The following is an 18,498-nucleotide window of genomic DNA, read 5'->3' as shown; positions in this document are numbered from 1 at the left end:
TCCACTTGGTGGCTGTTCGAAAGCCTCAGTCCCCTGTGAGCTGAGGACTTTCCAGCCTGAGAGGTTTGTTGATCCTAACCCTGGAGCTGAGACACTTTTTCTCCTTTCCTGGGGTTTATTCCCCACCCTGGAGCACCAAAGCCAGGCTGCTGTGACCCCTGAGATCAACTTTCCCAGCCTCAACCATCCAACACCGATGGCTGAACATAAACCTGATCCTGCTTCTGGAAACCTTTTTATTAATGGCAGTAATATCGGCCTGGGAATGGAAACTTTTAACCCTGTTTATGCACCGATCCCGTGTACTGTGAGCTTCACGTGCAGGGTAAGCCGCAGGTACAATGCAAGGGCTATTTACATCCTTCAATACTTTCTTTCTAGTTCAAGCCCGGTCCCTAAGCCCTGATTCATAAAAGTGCTGAAATACTTAGAGTCCAGCACATCTGTAAGTACTTTGCTGAATTAGAGCCTTATTAATCTTCCTGCATTTAAAATAACTTTTTATTACATTTTAAAAATAAACGGGCATGTACTATTTCTTCATGTTTGGGTTTTTTTTTCAAACATTGATTTTAATGCTCTTCTGGCTTGGCTGGATATCTCTCCTTCCAGCCAAGCAGCTGCTCGTGCTAAACCTGGGAGCAAACTCCCTCTCACAGCGCCGATGCTGCCGGGAAGGAGCTCCAAGTTATCTGCGATTCCCACTTCCAGGGGGAAAACAACCAAAGCTCCTCGAGGAGCCATGCTGAGCCATCCTGAATCCGAGACCGCAAGGAGTTGAAAAATAACGGATGCAGCTGTGGGTACATTTCTCAATTATTTCAATGGATTTGGGGAAAAATGCCAGCCAAGCGTTGCTTGCACCAGTGGCAAAAGGAATTTTTGGTGCTGGAGGAATTAATGGTGTTGGGGATTCGGGGCTGCGATCTGTGTGGGACAGGGAGATGTGTGACCCACAGCAAAGCTGCTCCCTCCTCCTGGCTCTGCTTCATTAGTCAGAAATTAAAAATTTAAAGAATTAAAAAATTAAAAGCAGGTTTCCAGCACTGGGAGCAATAGGTCCTTGGAAATCGTGATGGGAAAACCTACAATTTGGGAAGAAAAGACCCAGCAGCCCTTAAAACACCTTGTGGGGCTGGCGCTGAACTTCCTTCTTGACTTGCCAGCCTAAAAACCCTGTGGGGAGATGCTGAATGAAGAGACTCTGCATGTAAAATTGAAGCATGTTTCCAAGGAAAAAAATAATGCATCAACCCAAACAGCACGAGTCATCTCGCTGTCTCCCACCCCAGGTACGTCCCCACTCCAGCACAGATCATCCGCCTCCTACGAATGCATCAGGTGCAAATATTCCCCTGTGAATCCCGCTGGGCTCTTTTTTCCAGGCCTGTGCATTTATTTTTCAGCCCTGCAAACCAGTGCATTTTCTGTAGTTAATAATTTCTGCAATTCTGTATTTAAATACAGCAAATGAGCTGGTTTGCACGCTGAAAAAAAATGCGCAGGCTTGGCAAAAGGGTGCAGAACCTTGAGGTTATGAGCCTCGTGTGCAAGGCTCGGCGCAACTTTTCCCTGTTCTCCAAAAAGCATAGTGTTAGAATATGAGAAACTGGGAAAAAGGGGCAAAAATCAGATCTTCGTGGTCCTTCCTCGTCCCCCATCCCCATACGGAGCTGGGGGAGCAGCGGCAGATGCTGGAAATCCAGCCGTGTTAATGGGAGGTTTGACTCAAGGGAATCTTGGCCGAGCCGAGCTGTTTGGGAGCGTTTTTTGGAAGAATATTGAAGTTTGTTTATGCCGTGCGAAAGCCAAGCTGCCGCGAAGGTCTTGCTTTCGGGGGGAGAAATGGGAGAAGTTGAAGAGGATGCAGCCAGGAGGTTTGTTTTTCACACTGTTTTCGGGGCCATATTTGTTTTCTTTGACAGTGACTTACAGCCCAGCTTTCTTTTCTATTTTGTTAGGGCAATAAAGAAGATAAATCTGTAATAATTCAGCTCTCTGTCTTTAATAAAATCTTGTCTTCTTCACACAGCCCCTGGGAAGATCTCCATTTTGCAGCCCTGTGAGACTGGCTGCGTTTTTCCATTTCACCTCTTCACCAGAAACGACAAAAAAATAACATTACCGGGAAAATTAATAGCTAAATACAATTTCAGGCAGAGGGAAAGCTTTCAGCAGGAGAAGCAGGACCCAATCCTGAGTCTGAGTGTGCCAGCCCAGGGGATGCTTTTCGGCAAAGGCCAGGAGCAGCGTGGAGGCCGCTGCAATTACTTTTGTCTTCGTTAACGGGCTCCCGAGATGGAGACCTCAAATAGCGGCTAATGAGAATTTCCATCCTTGACGTGGATCAATGTTGAGCTAATCTTTCCTGGTTTTGTGTTTGCTTCAGGTATCTGGGAGGAAAGAAATGAAGCTGCGAGCAGTAGGAGTGTTGGGGGAGACGCTGAGGCAGCGGCAGGCTGGGGAAGAAAGTCCTTGGAAGTTGCTGTTGAAAGTTTGGGATTTGGGGTTTTTTTGCACCCTTTTAGCTCAGTTTTGCATTGCACAAGGCCTTGGTGCACGTGCACCCCGGACACCTGTCTGCCCACCGATTTTTTGATGTAATGACTTATCTCACCCAAATTTGTCAGAAATGGAGTGAAAATGTGTTTGTGCTTGAGCGCTGAGGGGGGTGGGCTTCCAGGGAGGGGTCACGGCCTCAGGAATACTGCGTCACCTGCTTTCATTCCAGACTTTTTCTTTCTTTTTTTTTCAGAAATTGAGTTTTTTTGAAGGAATAAAGAAGCTCCAGCCCAGCTTTGGAGCAGACCTGTGACACTGGGGATGGTGGTCATGCCTGGAGAGATGAGTTGGAGCATTGCAAAGCACTGGCTTTATAAAGATCTTCCCGAAGAACAAAGGTGGAGGGGGGGGTGTTTCTGCAGCCTCAGAAGACGACACTGGAGAGAAGAGGCTGCAAGGTGAGCTCTACAGTTCCTTCCTCAAGTAGGGATGAGAGACCCCGGAGCAGTCGTTCCTTGGCCACAAGCACAGAAGCTGATGGTGCCCTTGTTGCTTGAGATCACCATGCTGGAGACTGTGGTGAAGGTGTAGGAGGTGGGTGGTGGTCTGGAGCTCCCTCCCTCTGGGGCAGGAGATGACCTAGGAGATCTGTGGAGGGAATCCAGAGCACCACAGCAATCTAGAGCCATGGGAAGGTGATCTAGAGCCCCCCCCCCCCAGATGGAGGTGACTCAGAACCAACCTCCCAGGCAGGAGGTGGCCTGAAGCCCCTAGAGAGGATCCAAAACCCTGAGGTGATCTAGAACCCCCGGCCCAGACATGAGATAACCCAGAGCCCTAAGTGATGTAGAACCAGGCCTCCAGGCAGCTGTGGGTCTAAAGACCCTCCCCCAGGCATCTTGACACCCCTCGGGGGCAGGAGGTGATCTAGAACCCCACACAGTGACCCAGCCCCCCAGGTGACCTGGACCCCAGGACGCTCTCCCCCCCCAGGCATGTGACCTAGAACATCCCCCTCAAGCTCCCCTCCGCGGTCGGGACCCCACGGTGACACAGAGCCCCGCCCCCTGCCCCCCCCCCCCCCGCCGGAGCGCGGCCCCTTTAAGAGCGGCCCCGTCCCCTTTACTCTATGTTTACATAACACAGCCAGGCCGTACCACTTGCGAGCGATGGGGGGGAGTGGGGTGCCAAGAAGGGGGCGGGGCTCCGTGCCGCTGCGCTCCGCCCCCTCCGCGGGCGGTGAATGGGAGCGGAGGGGGCGGGGCCACGTGTAGCCGGGCAGGAGGTGGGGGGGGGGGCACCGCTGTGCTCCTCCCGCCCCCTGCCGCGGTGAGTTGGTACGTCCCCCTCGGCGCTCCTCCCTCCGCCCCCCCCCAGCCCCGGGTGTAGTGGCCGTCGTCGGGCGGCCGCCGGCTCAGTGCGGGGCGCAGCGCGGAGCCCGCTCGGGACTCGCCTGCAGCGGCGGGTGGCTTCGCGGCGGCCCCATGTTTTCCCCCAGCCAGGAGGAGCACTGCGCGCCCAACAAGGAACCCGTCAAGTACGGGGAGCTGGTGGTGCTGGGGTGAGCGCTGTGGAGGGGCGCCGCGGCGCGGAGCGGGGGGAGCGCGGCGGCGGGGCCCGTCCCGGGGCGGCGGGGGCGCCCCGTCCCCTCAGCTGAGGGAGGCGCGAGACCCCCGGAGCGGGGAGGGGCGCGCGCCGCTTCCCGCCTTTCCCCCGCCCGAGTGCGCGGGGCGGCCGTTGGGGTCCCGCTCGCGCCGTGCCCCGCCGAGGCGGGGGGGGGGGGGGCGGCCGCCCCGTCCCCGTCCGCAGTGACTGGCCCCGTGAGCAGAGCGCGGCTCGGCCCGGCGGCCGCGGCTCGGCAGGGGGGAGGGCCGGCGGCAGGCACCCAGACCGCGGGGCCTGCGGGGACGGCGCGGCGGGGTGGAAGGAAACTTTGTGCGGGCTTGCGGGGATGTGCGGAGTTGCCGGGGGAGGCCGCGGGGAGAGCCCCGGGCCCGTCCTGCCGCCGGTGCCGCTCGCAGGTGCCGCCGAGGCGCCGTGCTTCGCCGCAGCCGGTTGCTGAGCTCTGCCTGGCGGTTTCGCTCCGGGAGACGGCGTCCTCCTCGAAGATTGCAGGGGAGATGACTTTGGAATTAGGAGGGGGGGCGGGGATGAAGCGCTTACATGCAGATTCGTAGTGGAAATGTTTATTTTCTCAGCTTGATACGGATCTTGAAGTAATCCGCTTGGTATTATGCTCTTGCCCTGCTGTTAAAGCTTGAAGCCTTTCTACTGAACACCGTGGAAGCAGATGAGGGAGAAGCGTCTAAGCCGTGCTTGCTGGGAGCCCTTGTGAACATTATAAGAGATGCTTAATTTTGATAGTTTAATATGTAGAAACATATGGCTAATGGAATAATTTTTAGGAATAAATAACAATAGAAAGGTTTCAAGCCAGCCGTGAAGCAGAACAGTTACAGCCTTGCTGCATTATTCAGCCTCCCCCAGAATCTGTTACATATTTGCTGCAAGGTCGTAGAAAACCTTGTTCTGGTTTATTAGGGATTTTTTTGTTTTGTTTTGGTTAAGTCATTTCATAAAGAACTGCGTTCACCTCAGCAGAATGACTGTTTGAATCTCCGGGAGCAGATAAAAAGAGTGGTCAAGACTGGGTACTCATGTGTCCAGTGGGGTACCTTTTTTCCTTAAGGGATGCTAAATGTTTCTTGTGATGAGAATAGGTCAAGATACAGTTACCGTGGAACAAAATACAGCTATTACGTAGATGGCACTTGGAAGACTTGAATTTAAGTCGAGTAACTTGAATCATAGAATTGTTTTGGTTGGAAAGGACCTTTAAGATCATCAAGTCCAACAGTATTGATTTGGGAGAAATATCCATATCAAACTAAATTTAATAAAACATTCTTACTCTTTCAGTTGTGGAAATGGAGGGTAACCTCAGCTGTGCAACACTGTCTCTAACAATAAAGTCATAGTATAATGTTGAATCTTTAATTAAATTAGAGTGCATAAATTGATATTGTGCTGCAGAGGCTTTTTGTGCACAGCTGGAAGCATTTTTCTTTGTTGCTTTGCTATTTTTAGCAGCAGTTAAATGTACAGAAGTATGAAATGTTTTGGTTCTGATCTTAACCTAGCAAAGTCTGGTGTGCTTTTCCTTTAATATGGAAACGCATTGATCTCAGCTTATCGGTTCTGCCAGAGGTCTTGATCTTCACTGCTGTGTGTTGAAACATGCCGGTAAAATTTCAATAAACTTTATATGACTGAGTTTAGTTTTTATGTGAGTATCAGCCATTCTCTAAAACTACTGAGGTTCTGTCTTCTGGGTGTTATATGTGCTAAAAAAAGCAAACAAATCCTCTTGTCCTTGTAGCAGAATCATGAACGAGAAGTCTGCAAATGGGCAGCTGAATCTCTGTGTAGGCTACACTGAGACAATAGGGCATTGGCTGTCACCGCCACTGATACCGTGTGCTTGGTGGGTGTGATGTAGAAATAGGTAGGCGTGATGGAAGCAGTCCAGGAAATGCCATGGCTTCCGTAACCACGTTTTCTGGTTTTGGACTGGAGATTGGGGTTTTAAGATCCATTTGACACTTTAGGAGTTGATTACTGCATTTCCTATCAGATGATGTCTTAAGTGTTATATGTAGTGCCATAAATAATACAAACATACCTCTGTTTTTCTTTGGTGACTCAATATTTGTGACTAGGAACTCTTGGAAAGGCTTAAGCATCTGTTCAGTAGACTCAAAACAAAAAACTTCTTCGTACTTGTTTTGTATTAAAATCTTGTAATCTGGAGTTCTGTTTAAATAAAACAATGTAAATCTGCTGTCCTCCCCACAGTGAAACTGAGACCTGTGAACCGCAGAAGCATAGCATCGCAGCTCTTGTTACAACTGCTTGGTTAAAATTGATAGAGTGACTTCACAGCTAGATTAAAAAAAAAAAAGTTGTTTTGAGACACTGTGTAGTGTTTTTTTTATTTTATTTTATTTTAAAAAAGCATTGATTGTGATGTTGATGAATAACTTCTGTCTTGAGCTGTGAGACTTTTAAATTGGATGGTGAAAAGGATGATGAACAAAGGAGCTGGCATACCTGGCAATCTACTGAGAGTCCTGTTTTTAAGATGACAAAACTTTCACTTTATGTTTTGCTCTTGCTCTGTCTTAGCAGTGTTAAAGTAGGGTTGTTCTGTACTTGAGCTGTAAATCAAGGGGAAGGCGTTCTTTTGGCAGTGGGTAGTTCTCCCCCCAGAACACGTTCCTGTATTGTCTTGCAATAGTTGTGATTGCTTGTCTGCGCATTGATGTGATCAGAGGGTAAAGCCTAAGGTGTTTGAAGTCAGTCATTGCAGCAAACACATTTCTAATAACCTGCTCCCAGTGGTCCGTTACATATTTTCTGTAAGTGATGTGGCAGTGCGTGCTAGGTTAAGATTTTGTTGAGGTTTACATAATCAATGTTGTAGGGAATAAAAACAGTTTATGTAAATCAAGCCAGACAGTTCAAGATAGCTGGTGAAGAGATCATCTGCTGATTGTGAATCTGCTTGTGGAATCTGATTGTGTACATCTGCTCCTAGCATCATCTGTTCACAAAAGGCTACGGATTGCTTGGTGAAGCAGAAACATTCATATTCTAATTTTTTTTGGGAAAAAAAAAAAAAAGAAAGAAGCTGTCTTTGAAGTCCCATCAAAGTAACGGCCCATTTTGTATTTTTTGGAACATGGGGCCGGAGGGAGTTTTGAAGGAGGTACTGAATACTGTAACAAGTACCTGAACAGAGTGTCATGGTGTTAGTATGTTGTTTGTCAGTAGCCTTTATTTGACTAGTCTGATGTCTGGTTAGCGATACACAGTGGCTTCCAGTCAAGAACCATGCTAGGGAAAGCAAAAATAACCTCTTGAGGTCTGTGTCCTGTCCCCCTCCTCCCTTTTTGCCCCCAAGCTGGAATTGCACTCTGAAGAATTTAATCTGGCATAATGTCGTTCAGGCCAGCATGGCTTTGTCGTGCGTGCTGGGCGCTGGTGGGGTGGCTTTCACTGAAGGCAGGTGTCAATGGCCTGATGCTGTTAAATGTCTCTTCCTTTGGGACTGCATGAATTTAAATATGTAACTTAGGCCATGAGTAGATCTTTGTAGACTTTTCCAATATTTAACGATGTCGATGGGCAGCTTTAACTTCTCAGAAAAGTTACTTGATTAAAATGATGTGAGTTGAAGGAGGAATACCAGAGAAGCATAAATTTTAGTCAATACCTGAGTTCCCTAGCAGTGAAAGGATTTGGTACCTGACATTAGATACTTTCAATGTGATATATTGCAACCAATTCTGAGGACTTTTGGATGGGGTTTCTAATAGGTGTATGCACGTAAATGTGATATTTCTTACTAAACAAAGATTTCTGTTACCTGCTTATTAGCAAGGAGGTGCAGCTTGGTGCGTCCTCAGCTGAGGAGAACTTTGTCTTAATAGACTTCATGGGTTTTGCAATATCTAATACATTTTTTTATCTAACTAGACAAAACTCTTAAGGGCTGTCGCTCAGTGTTGTTACAGTGGTCACTTTGAAGTCGCTGTCAACATTTTATGTATAGATTTTCCATAGTCAACTGTTAAAATAAATGAAGTGGTTAACTTAGAGGCTGCAGTGTCTGAAGGAGCCACTATGAGTTGTTATGTGAGCTTTGTTTAAAGTGGACCGTTGGACATCCTCAAATAAACAGGCTGTAGTTCTGCTTAAATTTAACCTTTTGAAGAAAGAGAATAAAATTCTCATCTATGTTTATGGTGATAAATTCTACAGTATCTTTTAGGAAGTTGTTCTAATTGATGGACCACTTTATACTTGGAGCAAATTTAGATTTGCAACATGTCTTTTTGTGTTAATCTGAAGGGACTTCCATTTTTTTGACTCCTGTTTTTCATACAGGCTTTTTCTGACTGATCAAAGTTGCTCCTTAACCACTACCTCCTTGACAAGCTAAATAAAATTCCTGAAGTGTTTCCTACCTTTAAGCACGTTTCCAGTTTTTAACTTATCTGTTTGGCTTTTCACAGAACTCTCTTAATCTTCCTGAACTGCACAGCAAGAGCAGCTGATGCAGTTTTCCAGTAGTGTTGACAAACGCAGATGCAGTATAACAACTCTGCTTGTCCTTGATAACTGTTTGCTTCTGTTCATGGACCGAAGGCAGAGGGGGAGTCATCCTGGCTATGACATTAAACTGGCATAAACCTTATTTGCTGTTTGGTATCAAGCTGAAGCTTTATTTAATGGTTCTGTAATTTTCTGCACTATATGGTGTAGATATATTGGTGAAACTGCTTACATGACTCGGGTTCTGCTTTTGAGCCTCGCTTAAAAATGTACTTTAGGCTTCATTTAAAGGAATGTCTATAGCAAATAATGGTAGCCACCCATTAAATACGTTCAAGGTCATGATTCTCTGAGAATCATTTGCTTCAACAGTCATAGCTGGAAGGCTGCTGTTCTGGAGAAACTGATTTTTTAAATTTTTTTATTTAATATTGACAGTGGCTTCTTGGAGACCTTTATGTCTTGTGAGTAGTTTCTGATGGATCTTATGTGCTGCATATTGAGAACATGTGATCAGTGCCGGTTCACAGCTTGCAAGTAGATTAATCAAACACCTGAAGTATTGTGTCTGAATAGAACATTAACTGCAGTATAGAAAAAAAAAAGTAGAAAGGGCTATATTTGAGGAAAGTTTCATGGATTTTTCGCTGAAAGCTTGTGTGTGGCTGTCTAGAGCAAAGGTTTTGCTTCATTTAAGCTAAGAAACAAAACATAACGGAGTTAGTTCTCTGCGACTATCCTGTTCCTTGGAGTACTTTTGACTTTCTCAGAGTGCAGGTTTGTATCCAGCATCTCGATACTGATGTAAAATCAGAGAGCAGAAACTTCAAATTCTAGAAGATAAAATCTATATTGAAGCAAATCAGAGCATCAAACATCTGCATGTTTAATGCTTGTTATAAAAAGGAAACTGAGTGCATTCTGGAAGTTAAACTCTAATCCCTTTGGCATGTACAGGCAGTAGGTCACATGTAGAAGTGGAAGACTTAATTTATTTTCTTAAAAGATGGAAAACTCTCAGTAAACAAGTCTGAGAAATGTAAGACTTTGCCTTTGATGCATTTCTTACGTAGAACCAAATAGCTGCTTCTTTCCTATCTTGGCAGAATCAGGGATGTGTAGTTTTCTATTTTCAGCTGAAATTTGTGAATGAGTAGATGCTGTGAAAGTCCACTTGGTTCTACTTTAAAATATGCATATAAACCTAGAAATTACTTTCTAGGCTACTAAGATTTGTTTTTTGTTGCTGAAAGCAGCATCTTTCTTAAGCTGTTTCATGCTCCATCTTAACAGCAGGCTGTTTTTCAACTGTGATTACAAGGTTACTTGAGAACAGATTTTTCCTAAGAAGTCAGGAACTTTTTATTATCTAGTTCAAACTAAATGATGGCTGTTTTGTACTCATTTGTTATGGAGTTAATACTGCTCTCTAACTTGCTTAGTCCTTATTTCTCAGTAGTGATAGCACGTATCAACTTGATACTTTGAGAAGATGAAACCTCCTTTTCCTTTACTCTGAGCTAATGAGAAGCTGTGCGAGCATAGTATGGTGCTGAGCCTGAGCCAACATGCCTTGCTGAAGGTAGGGTTTATTAGTTCAGAGTGCCAGCAGAGAAGTTTTACAACTGTTTGCAAAATACTATAGACACGCCTGTAGGCAACAGCTGTTTAGGCTGAAGCAGCCATTGTCTTGTGTTGTTTTTCTTGGTGTTGTCTGCACATGTTTTGTTTCTGAATGTCTTGAGTATCTGTGATGAGTATGGGTATGAAACCTTCCAAAGGAGACTCCTCTACCATGTTGTACAGTTGCAGTCTTACTCCATGTTTAGTAGAAGTGCTTCTCGTGATGTCATCTAGAGTTGTGTTTGGTTATGCTGTACTGTCATACTTGTGGCTTATTTGTCCTGTGGTCAGCAAGGCAAATGAAGTAGAGGAGGATTCAGTCTGAGCTCCCAGCTTAAGGCAGAAGCTCTAGTTGGTTTCTACATGTACTTTGTGCTGTCAAATCCTGTTCTGCTTGTACTGTTTGATACCCTAAATCTCATTTGTGTTGATGATGGTTTTCCTTTTATCAACAAATATCCTTATGTTTATTCTCGCTCTGTCCCAAGGTCACCACTGAAAAGCTTGCACGTGACTTGTCACAAGCTTAAACCTTGAGGGACAGGAACAGGGATGCTGGCATAGAGAGCATGCCCACTTCCAGAGACTTGTAAGGCAAAGCTGCTCATTTTGTTTGTTTTATAAATATATCACTGGTGTCCTTGCATTTTTCACTTTTATTACCTGCATATGCTGACACTGTGTTGAAGGGGTCCTGATTTTCTTTTAGATGACTTGTTTCCCTCTTGACAAGATGTGGTTCAGAATTTTTTGCCTCCCTTACCTTTGCCTCATATTTTTTAGACATCTACTGGTGTATCTTTATGCAGTTTAGTACTGGGTCTTGAGATCATAGTGTCATTCACATACTTTGGGGGACCAATTTGTAACTTCTCTAGCAAACTCTAAGTAACATCTGGGATTAGACTGTTTTAATCCTATTATGCAGTGGCCTAGGAGAGGTCTCAGTCCTCATGTTAAGCAAATAGTACAGTCAAGAGCAGTAGGGGCTTCCAAAGCAGCAGATCGTTGTGCTTTGAGGGCAGGGGAATAGCTGGAGCAGCACTGTCCCAGCTCTTCAGCTGTGGTACACCATTGTGCATCCTCTCTGGATGACCAGATGTGCCCCTTCTGTGGTATGACTTGTACATTTAACCTTGTAACATGACCTCTTGTGCAAGTACTCTCTTGCTGGGTCTCTGTGTACTGTTCATGACTATATAATGGGTGCACTTCTGGCTATGTGATTTAAAATGGAACAGAGATGGGGCAGGGGAAGGGCAGCAGGCAGTAAGGTGTTTGTGGGGTTTTCTTAACACCTGAGTAGGCATCGTGGTGCTGGGAGTTCAGCAGTAAGAGTAACCTGTCTTTGGGTCTGACTGTCTCTACAAAATATCTTTCTACTGCCCTTCCCACAAACAGCACTTGTTGGCTGGAGTTAATAGAACTTAAGATACAAGGCGACAGTCCTTGTAGGAAATCTTTGCACTGCGAACCTTCAACAGTTATAATACAAACATTCAGTCTTTGAAAACTTATTACTGAGGGGCTGTGTGGCAGGAGGACACGGCATTTTAATATGATTGGGTTATGAATGATATGTGAACAAGGTGACACTGGACTTGCATTGTCTAGATGTAGCTTTTACTTGTTGAGATTAGTATAACTTCTGTTCCTAAAAATAGCAAGTATCAGCTGTTTTGCACTGAAGTTTCGTTAGTTCTTTCAAGGCTAGAGTATGAAGTCCTGTCAGGTCAGTCAGAAGTGTGCGTGCAGCTTCATGGTAGCGGCAGCTGTTAGCTTATGGTGAAGAAAGAATAATTCAGCTAAAAGCTTTCCTCTGTTTCACAACAGAAATGTCATATAGGTGAAAGATATTATAAACAGCAGTTGTGAAAATGGATACAGACAATATCTACAGCGCTGAAGAGTTTGTTGTATTAAAAGCAAAGTGGTTTTGAGATGAGCTCAATTTGATTAGGCATGATACGAAGGTGCCAGTTGCTGAAGGACCTATTAGGGATGCTTCTATCTATAGCAATTTGTTTCTTCTGTAGGGAGGGAAAGTAAGCAAGCCCTGTTTTGTGATTCTAGAAGTGATTTACTTTGAGTAGTTTTTTTTTTTCCACATTTAACAATATAATCTTTAATGTTGGACTTAGACACACTGCATATCCTGACCTCACTGTAGATAGAACTAGCATGCTTCAAGGAGGATGAACTAGATGTGGGGCTGTTCCTAATCTCATGTAGCAGAAGGGTTCCTATGCTGGGGAATGGTATGAAGGCCACACGTGCCCTTATGAAGTGTTTGGCAATAAAGACCTAATGTTCATCTGTCATATTTATTGCTTATATTAACTGTGGTATAGCTACATTACTGTGTAGCAACTAATTGTGTTAAGCAGAGATGAAAGCAACCCATTGCACAGTGAAACAAATACTAACTTAGAATGTCAGTTTACTACGCTGCCTCCCCAAAGGAATGGGGACAGGCAAGAAAAGTTAGAGATAGCTGGCACATAGTAAGTTAAAATGAAGGCCAAGAAGTATTATGGTCTTCTGCTTGAGCATTGTAACGTTAACTGATCTCCATTCTTGCAAAATTCTCCTTTTTCCTCTTTACATTCAACGAATTGAGGACAAAGGAGAAGTGTTGTCCTAGTCTGTCTTTCTAACTAATAAACACTTTTGGAAGGCAATCTTTGTATTTAACTGTAGTGATGTGTTTAGTAGCCTTTCAAATTACTCTTCACCCTCAAATATGTATGCTATCTTTATTTTAGAATCCAGTAAGTTCATAAACTGTCATGAAACAATTTTATTCTTCAAACTGGATGGCTTTAGTAATGCCTAAACAAAGAGGCAGGCTTCAAACTTGTGAGGTGTATTCTCTTAAGGCATGTGAATGTCAGGGATGAAGACAAAGTGATACTGACTGTGAAGACAATTAGTCACTGTATGAAAGTAAACTAAACAAATTGAAGGTGTAAAAGCTTAAATCTCCTCTTGTGTATTACAAATAAACTGGAGACCAAATGTGCAAACTCTCTAGCACGTGCCTTTAGGAAGAGTGAAAGAACTGTTTAGTCTAGACACAGAAGTTAATGGGCTGAAACTTTGATATGAGCACAGCTGTATTTCTTCATGTGCAACAGCATGAGTTTATTTTGATTGTTGATGTCTGATTTAGTAACGGTGGAGTCGTAGCCTTTGAAACAGGAATAGTGTGTCTATGTCCTTCTTTCACAGGAAAGACTGAGCTGTTGAAAGATACTAAGAGCTGTACAGTTCCCGCTTCCCTGCACATCCTCTGACAAGGTTCTGTAGCTCACGGAGGACTCTGTTTTTTTATGGAACATTGACTAATAAACCAAAATGTTGCTGTACTTCCAAACTTGCCTTCCTCCTAGTCCATGCTTGACCTCTGAGAGCAAACAGCTGTGAAACTCAATACTTGGGTTCAAAAATCATTTTGCTTTTGGAGAGGAATCTTTCAAATTAAATAGGATTCATTACCTTGTAGTTCTCCTAACCTTTCTGCTAACAGACGTGTGAGACCTACTTTGAATTACTTTCTGAATCTTAAAATTTGCTGGAATAGTTTCCCAGTGCATCAGGGAGCGAGTTTTGAATTCCTGAGTTTAGTGTGTGGCCTTTTGTCATCGGCTGTGGGCAGAAGTCCTTTTCCAGAACCATGTGTGTGATGGGAGAGGCTACAGTGCCTTGCTGCAGGTCTGTACCCCCTCTGGCAGAACAGCAGTGGAGACAGAGGATTTCTTCGTAAGTGTGTTCGCTAATCTGATTCTGCCAGAAGATTTGATTGAATGGGCTGTCAGTACCTTGGTGGTGACACCACCATGGTCAGTGTCTGTGGAAGCTGAAATGCTTTACTTGTACTGACTGTGGTGAGATTTTTTTCATTAGGTAAGATGTCTTGCTGAAGGTGCCAGGATAGAGACTGCAAGCTGCTCATTTGTTTTTAGGGATGTACGCTGCAATTTTTTTCCACAATTCCAAAAGCATTTCTTAAATAACCCTTTTTGGTAGTGAGCCCCTGCACCCCTTTCAAGACGTTGACAGAGTTTTCCCTAAAGCTCTAAATGTTTCTCCTTTTGCCTTTGAGAGATAAAGAAGCCGTTGTTTGCAGTATTTTCACAGTCTGCTTGCTGTCAGAGCAAAAGAGCCTTAACTTTAGACTTTTGTTTTACGCCTTACTTTCAATGTTTGAGCACAAAATACTGCTGTTACATTGCTGCCTCAGCCCTACCTTATCTCTTTGGTTGCACAATCACACTTCCAGCTGCAATACTTAAGTGCTGTATATCTAGTTTTATTGCAAGTTTTGAGTTTCCAGCATGCAGAGGCTGGTGTAATATAGCAAATACCTTTCCATGTAAGGATGCAGGAAGACTACAAAATACAGAGTACGGTTCCCTCTGTAAGCAAAGCTAGGGTTTAAGTGATTAGCAGGGTCTAAGTCAAGCTCAGCGTACCCTTCTAGTTTATTACGTGCAACGTGACTTTAAACTCAATTTAGGAATTGGCCTCAGATTGTTTATTGCTAGTTTGCACCTTAAACTCCTTAGAGGACGCTGGTTTACATTAAGGCTTTACCCAGTGGAAATCTCTCAGCATAGAGAAAACAATTGTAAAATAATGCTTTGTTAAAAGGTAAGCCCATCTTTCTGTGGCAAAAGTGATTTGCTCTTTCTCCTCTGGGCGTTTTGTAGCCAGTGCAGGCAGGAAGGAAGGAACTGGATTTGAGGTTGGCAAGGTTCCAGTTGCAGACTCTATTCGGACCCAAGCCAGAATGAGTATGGGCTGATTTGTAAGTTTTGGGCAGAGATGGCAGTTGAGAAAAGACAGCTGTCTCAGTTTGGTGAACTGGTGAAATTTGTCACATGGTAAAAGTGTGATACTTTGTGCTATGTAGAATTAGAGAAATGCATTAAAGATCAGTTTGTCATGCATAAGTCAAGACAGGAAAACACTTAGTTGAGTAAAACTAAAAGAAATATTGGTAGATAAGCATATATGATGCGCTTTAATATCCAGAAAATAAGTGTATTCATTTGTAAAAACAACAACTCATTCATTAAAACCAGATGTGCAAAGTGACCTTCTCCCCCTGCCTCACAACCAGTCTTACTTGAGCATGACCTAAGTGAAGCCTGTGTAAGTGATTGTAAGCACTCTTTTGTTTACTTAAATGAAGCTAGCTTCCCACTTATATTCATGACTAAGTCTAAAGAGTGGTCTGGTTAGGGATCATCTAAACTTTTCATTTTCTTTCTTCTTCCACTCCTAAGGTTTTACATATGCTGTTGCCCATTTTTGGAGAAAGAGGAATTTTACTTGATGTACAGACCTATGCAGAGTGACAGCTGTTGTCAAAATTAAAAAAATAAGTGGTATAGCATGCAGTATTTGACAGGATCTTTTAGCTTTCTGTTGTCCGTTGTTTGTTTTATTTTTGCTTTGGAAGAACAAAAGTCCAGATAATGACTGTTCAGATGTGCAGTTTGTCGTGGCATAAATTAAGCCTAGTTAAAATCTAGAGAAGTTCTGAACAAGTGCCTGTTTCAATCTTGTTGTGGTGACTCTAGAACTGCTTGGAAGTATTGGAGTAGTGTAGGATAAGCTGTTCAAGGGTCTGATGCCTCTTTGGGACATTGTATAGGGGCAGAAGAAGGTAGTCAGTTTTTGGCGTGATGACCCGTTTTTGGCGTGATGACCCAAACAGATGAAGTCAGATGTCTGAGGTAGCTACTGTTCCCAGCCATCTAGGTGGTCTTCTTGCTGGAGGACACCACATCCTCAACTCTGCTGGCATTAGCTCCTTATTCCAGTCATTTTCCATCTGCCTCTGATGAATACTCCGTGATTTACTGAAAGATGTAGTGACAGGTGAGGCAGTACTCTGTAACTGGAAATGAAGTATGCCATTGAACTGATTTTATTCCAAAGCCTCCCTACGCTGTTTGAGCTCTCTCGAGGAGAGTCTGTAAGATGAATGAGACCTTCACACCCCTGCCTCGTTAAACATTGTGGAATCCATGTGACTGATTCTCACCTCTGAGGAAAAGCTTCAGTTGGAGCTGTCACCTTAGTAGACAAAGAAGGAATCCAACTGCAAGACATGTACCCAGAGGAGATCGTGCTTTAGTGGTTCTCTGGCTTATGAAACTCCTTGTTTTTTGTTTGTTCGCTTTGTCACTGTGATTGCTTCACCTCTACTGCGTGCAATAATGGTGCGATGTCAACTTTGAGTGAATGGAAATGGGCGCAAATGTTTAAGCACTGCAACTAACTATAGTGAAGAGGTTTGGATGTAGAAGAGTGGTGTAATCCCTGGTGGCAGCCTGGGCCACACCATAAGGCCTGTCACAGGTGTTTGTGAAGAGAACTTCAGTATTGTCAATGTTTATTGTGTTGTACGTACAAATCACACTGCCTTGGGATAAAAAAATTTCTGATAGTTTTTGGGGTACTAGAAAAGCCTTAAGTGAGTGTGCTTCACGAAGTGCTCAGTATAGAACATGGGTCTTGTGATGGTATGTACTTTTGCTTTGGATCAGCTCATATCTGCTTTTTCAGGGGAAAAGGATGTCCCTGAAGAATAACTCCGAGTATCTGCTTTTTTTGGAAAACCAGCTTTTTGGAGGCATTTTGAACACAACCTGAAATTTTGTTTTGGGAATTGCAAATAACGTTTCATGTAGTTTAGCAGCCTCATGTATGAGCTCAGTTCAGAACTAAGACTAATATTCTGTGTTACTCAACACAAACATCAAATTTTCTGCATGTGAAAAGTCTCCCTTTCCAAGTGGTTGTAAAGTAGCCTAGTTGAGGATTTTTGTCCTCGGCCAAAACTCTGAAAGAAGTTTGTTTGGGATTTGTCCAGACATGAATGCCTTTCTGGTGGACTTCAGGCTTGTTCTGTTATAATGGGCAGTTCTAGAAGATTTACTTCTGAGTTTTACAAAGATATTGAAACAGATTGATGGGCTGTGAGTGTTTCTGTACGTTATTCTTATCTTCTGCTACCCCTCAACGTGGTAGAGCTTTGGCATCTCTCGCCTGAGAGATTTCTACATAATAGAAGCAAATGCTGTAGCTTTTTCCTCGACTTTTGATAGGGCTGTAGGAGGAAAGTAAAACAGTTGTGGGAGACTCTTACAGATAGTCTTATGGGTATAATGCCAAAGTATTGACAGAGCAGCAAGGGAATGTGCTCTTTATTTTTTAAAATGCATGTGCAGTATCTTTAGCTGGGCGAGGGAGAAGAGGTAAGAATTTGTGTGTCTGCAAAACTGGCAGGGTAGCAGGTTGCAAAATGTCTTAGTGTAGTACTGCTCCCCCATTCAATTGAAAACAGTGTATCATGGCCAAGGTGCCCTTATGGAGAGTGATGTCAGGTATAAAAACCTGAGGGCAAAAGGGAATCTCTTCAGCCAGCTGTAATCCATTACTTGATTTCTGTGTCTCTGAACTAGCTCTTTTCATACATGCTTTGCTGGGGAATCCACTTCCAATTTCAGTCTTGGGCTCATGAGCTTTATTTCTACAGCTGAATTTCCATTTGGCTTGCAAATGCTACTTCTGAGTCCTGTAATACTGTTTGGAATTATAGCCTGTACTTTGGGAAACATTGCTTTAAACAGATCCTCTGTTTTCTTGGTGTGGTTTGCCCTATAGGGCATCCTTGCCTTTAAAATCAAAGAAATCTAGATAGAGAAACATATGGGGTGGCTTGTTTTTTGAAAACTTGTGAACAAAAATAGTAATAGTATGCTCACTGTCTTTGTGGGTTTTGGCTAAGAAAAAGAGCTGAATTTCCAAAGGAAAAAATTTGAGGGAGAGCTATATGTGGTTTTAAACTTGTTTCTGTTCTACAAACCGTTGTGCCACTTGTGTGCATTACTTAATATCTGCTGGAATGTATAAATCCAAATTTTATGAAACTTCAGTTCATAGAGTATGTAACCAGAGGTAAGCAGGCTGGATTAGCACTGCAAATAAACTAAGTGAAAATTTTGGTCCTCCAAGAAACTTAGCTGCTATAGAGCCTTCAGCATGGCTTCAGGGTTTCAATGGTTGCATCTGTATGTAAACAGAGTCTTGCATCGTTATCTTGCATAAGCCCATGTCCTGCTGCATTGCTGAGAACAAAGCGCCTTCCCATCTGGAGACAACGGTACTGCAAAATCCTCTGTTCAGGCATTCTCTGCAAGAAGCTGTATAGTGAGATTCTTCTAGAGGTCAGAATCTGTG

General features: G+C 43.8%; 1 protein-coding gene across 1 annotated transcript in view; it reads left to right on the top strand.

Moving 5' to 3' along the window:
- Window positions 1-3,927: 3,927 nt before the first annotated feature.
- PELI2 (pellino E3 ubiquitin protein ligase family member 2) overlaps window positions 3,928-18,498 on the top strand; it is a 73,086-nt gene continuing 58,515 nt past the window's right edge. The window contains exon 1 of the mRNA XM_068399258.1: window positions 3,928-4,063. Coding sequence (XP_068255359.1) covers window positions 3,987-4,063 — 77 coding nt within the window. The 5' untranslated portion in view covers window positions 3,928-3,986. The remainder of the gene's footprint in view (window positions 4,064-18,498) is intronic.

This window comes from Nyctibius grandis, chromosome 4, assembly GCF_013368605.1.
Source record: "Nyctibius grandis isolate bNycGra1 chromosome 4, bNycGra1.pri, whole genome shotgun sequence".
In the NCBI taxonomy this organism is placed as follows: domain Eukaryota; kingdom Metazoa; phylum Chordata; class Aves; order Nyctibiiformes; family Nyctibiidae; genus Nyctibius; species Nyctibius grandis.
The sequence above is the reverse complement of the archived record's forward strand: the minus strand, read 5'-3'. Positions and strand labels throughout refer to the sequence as shown.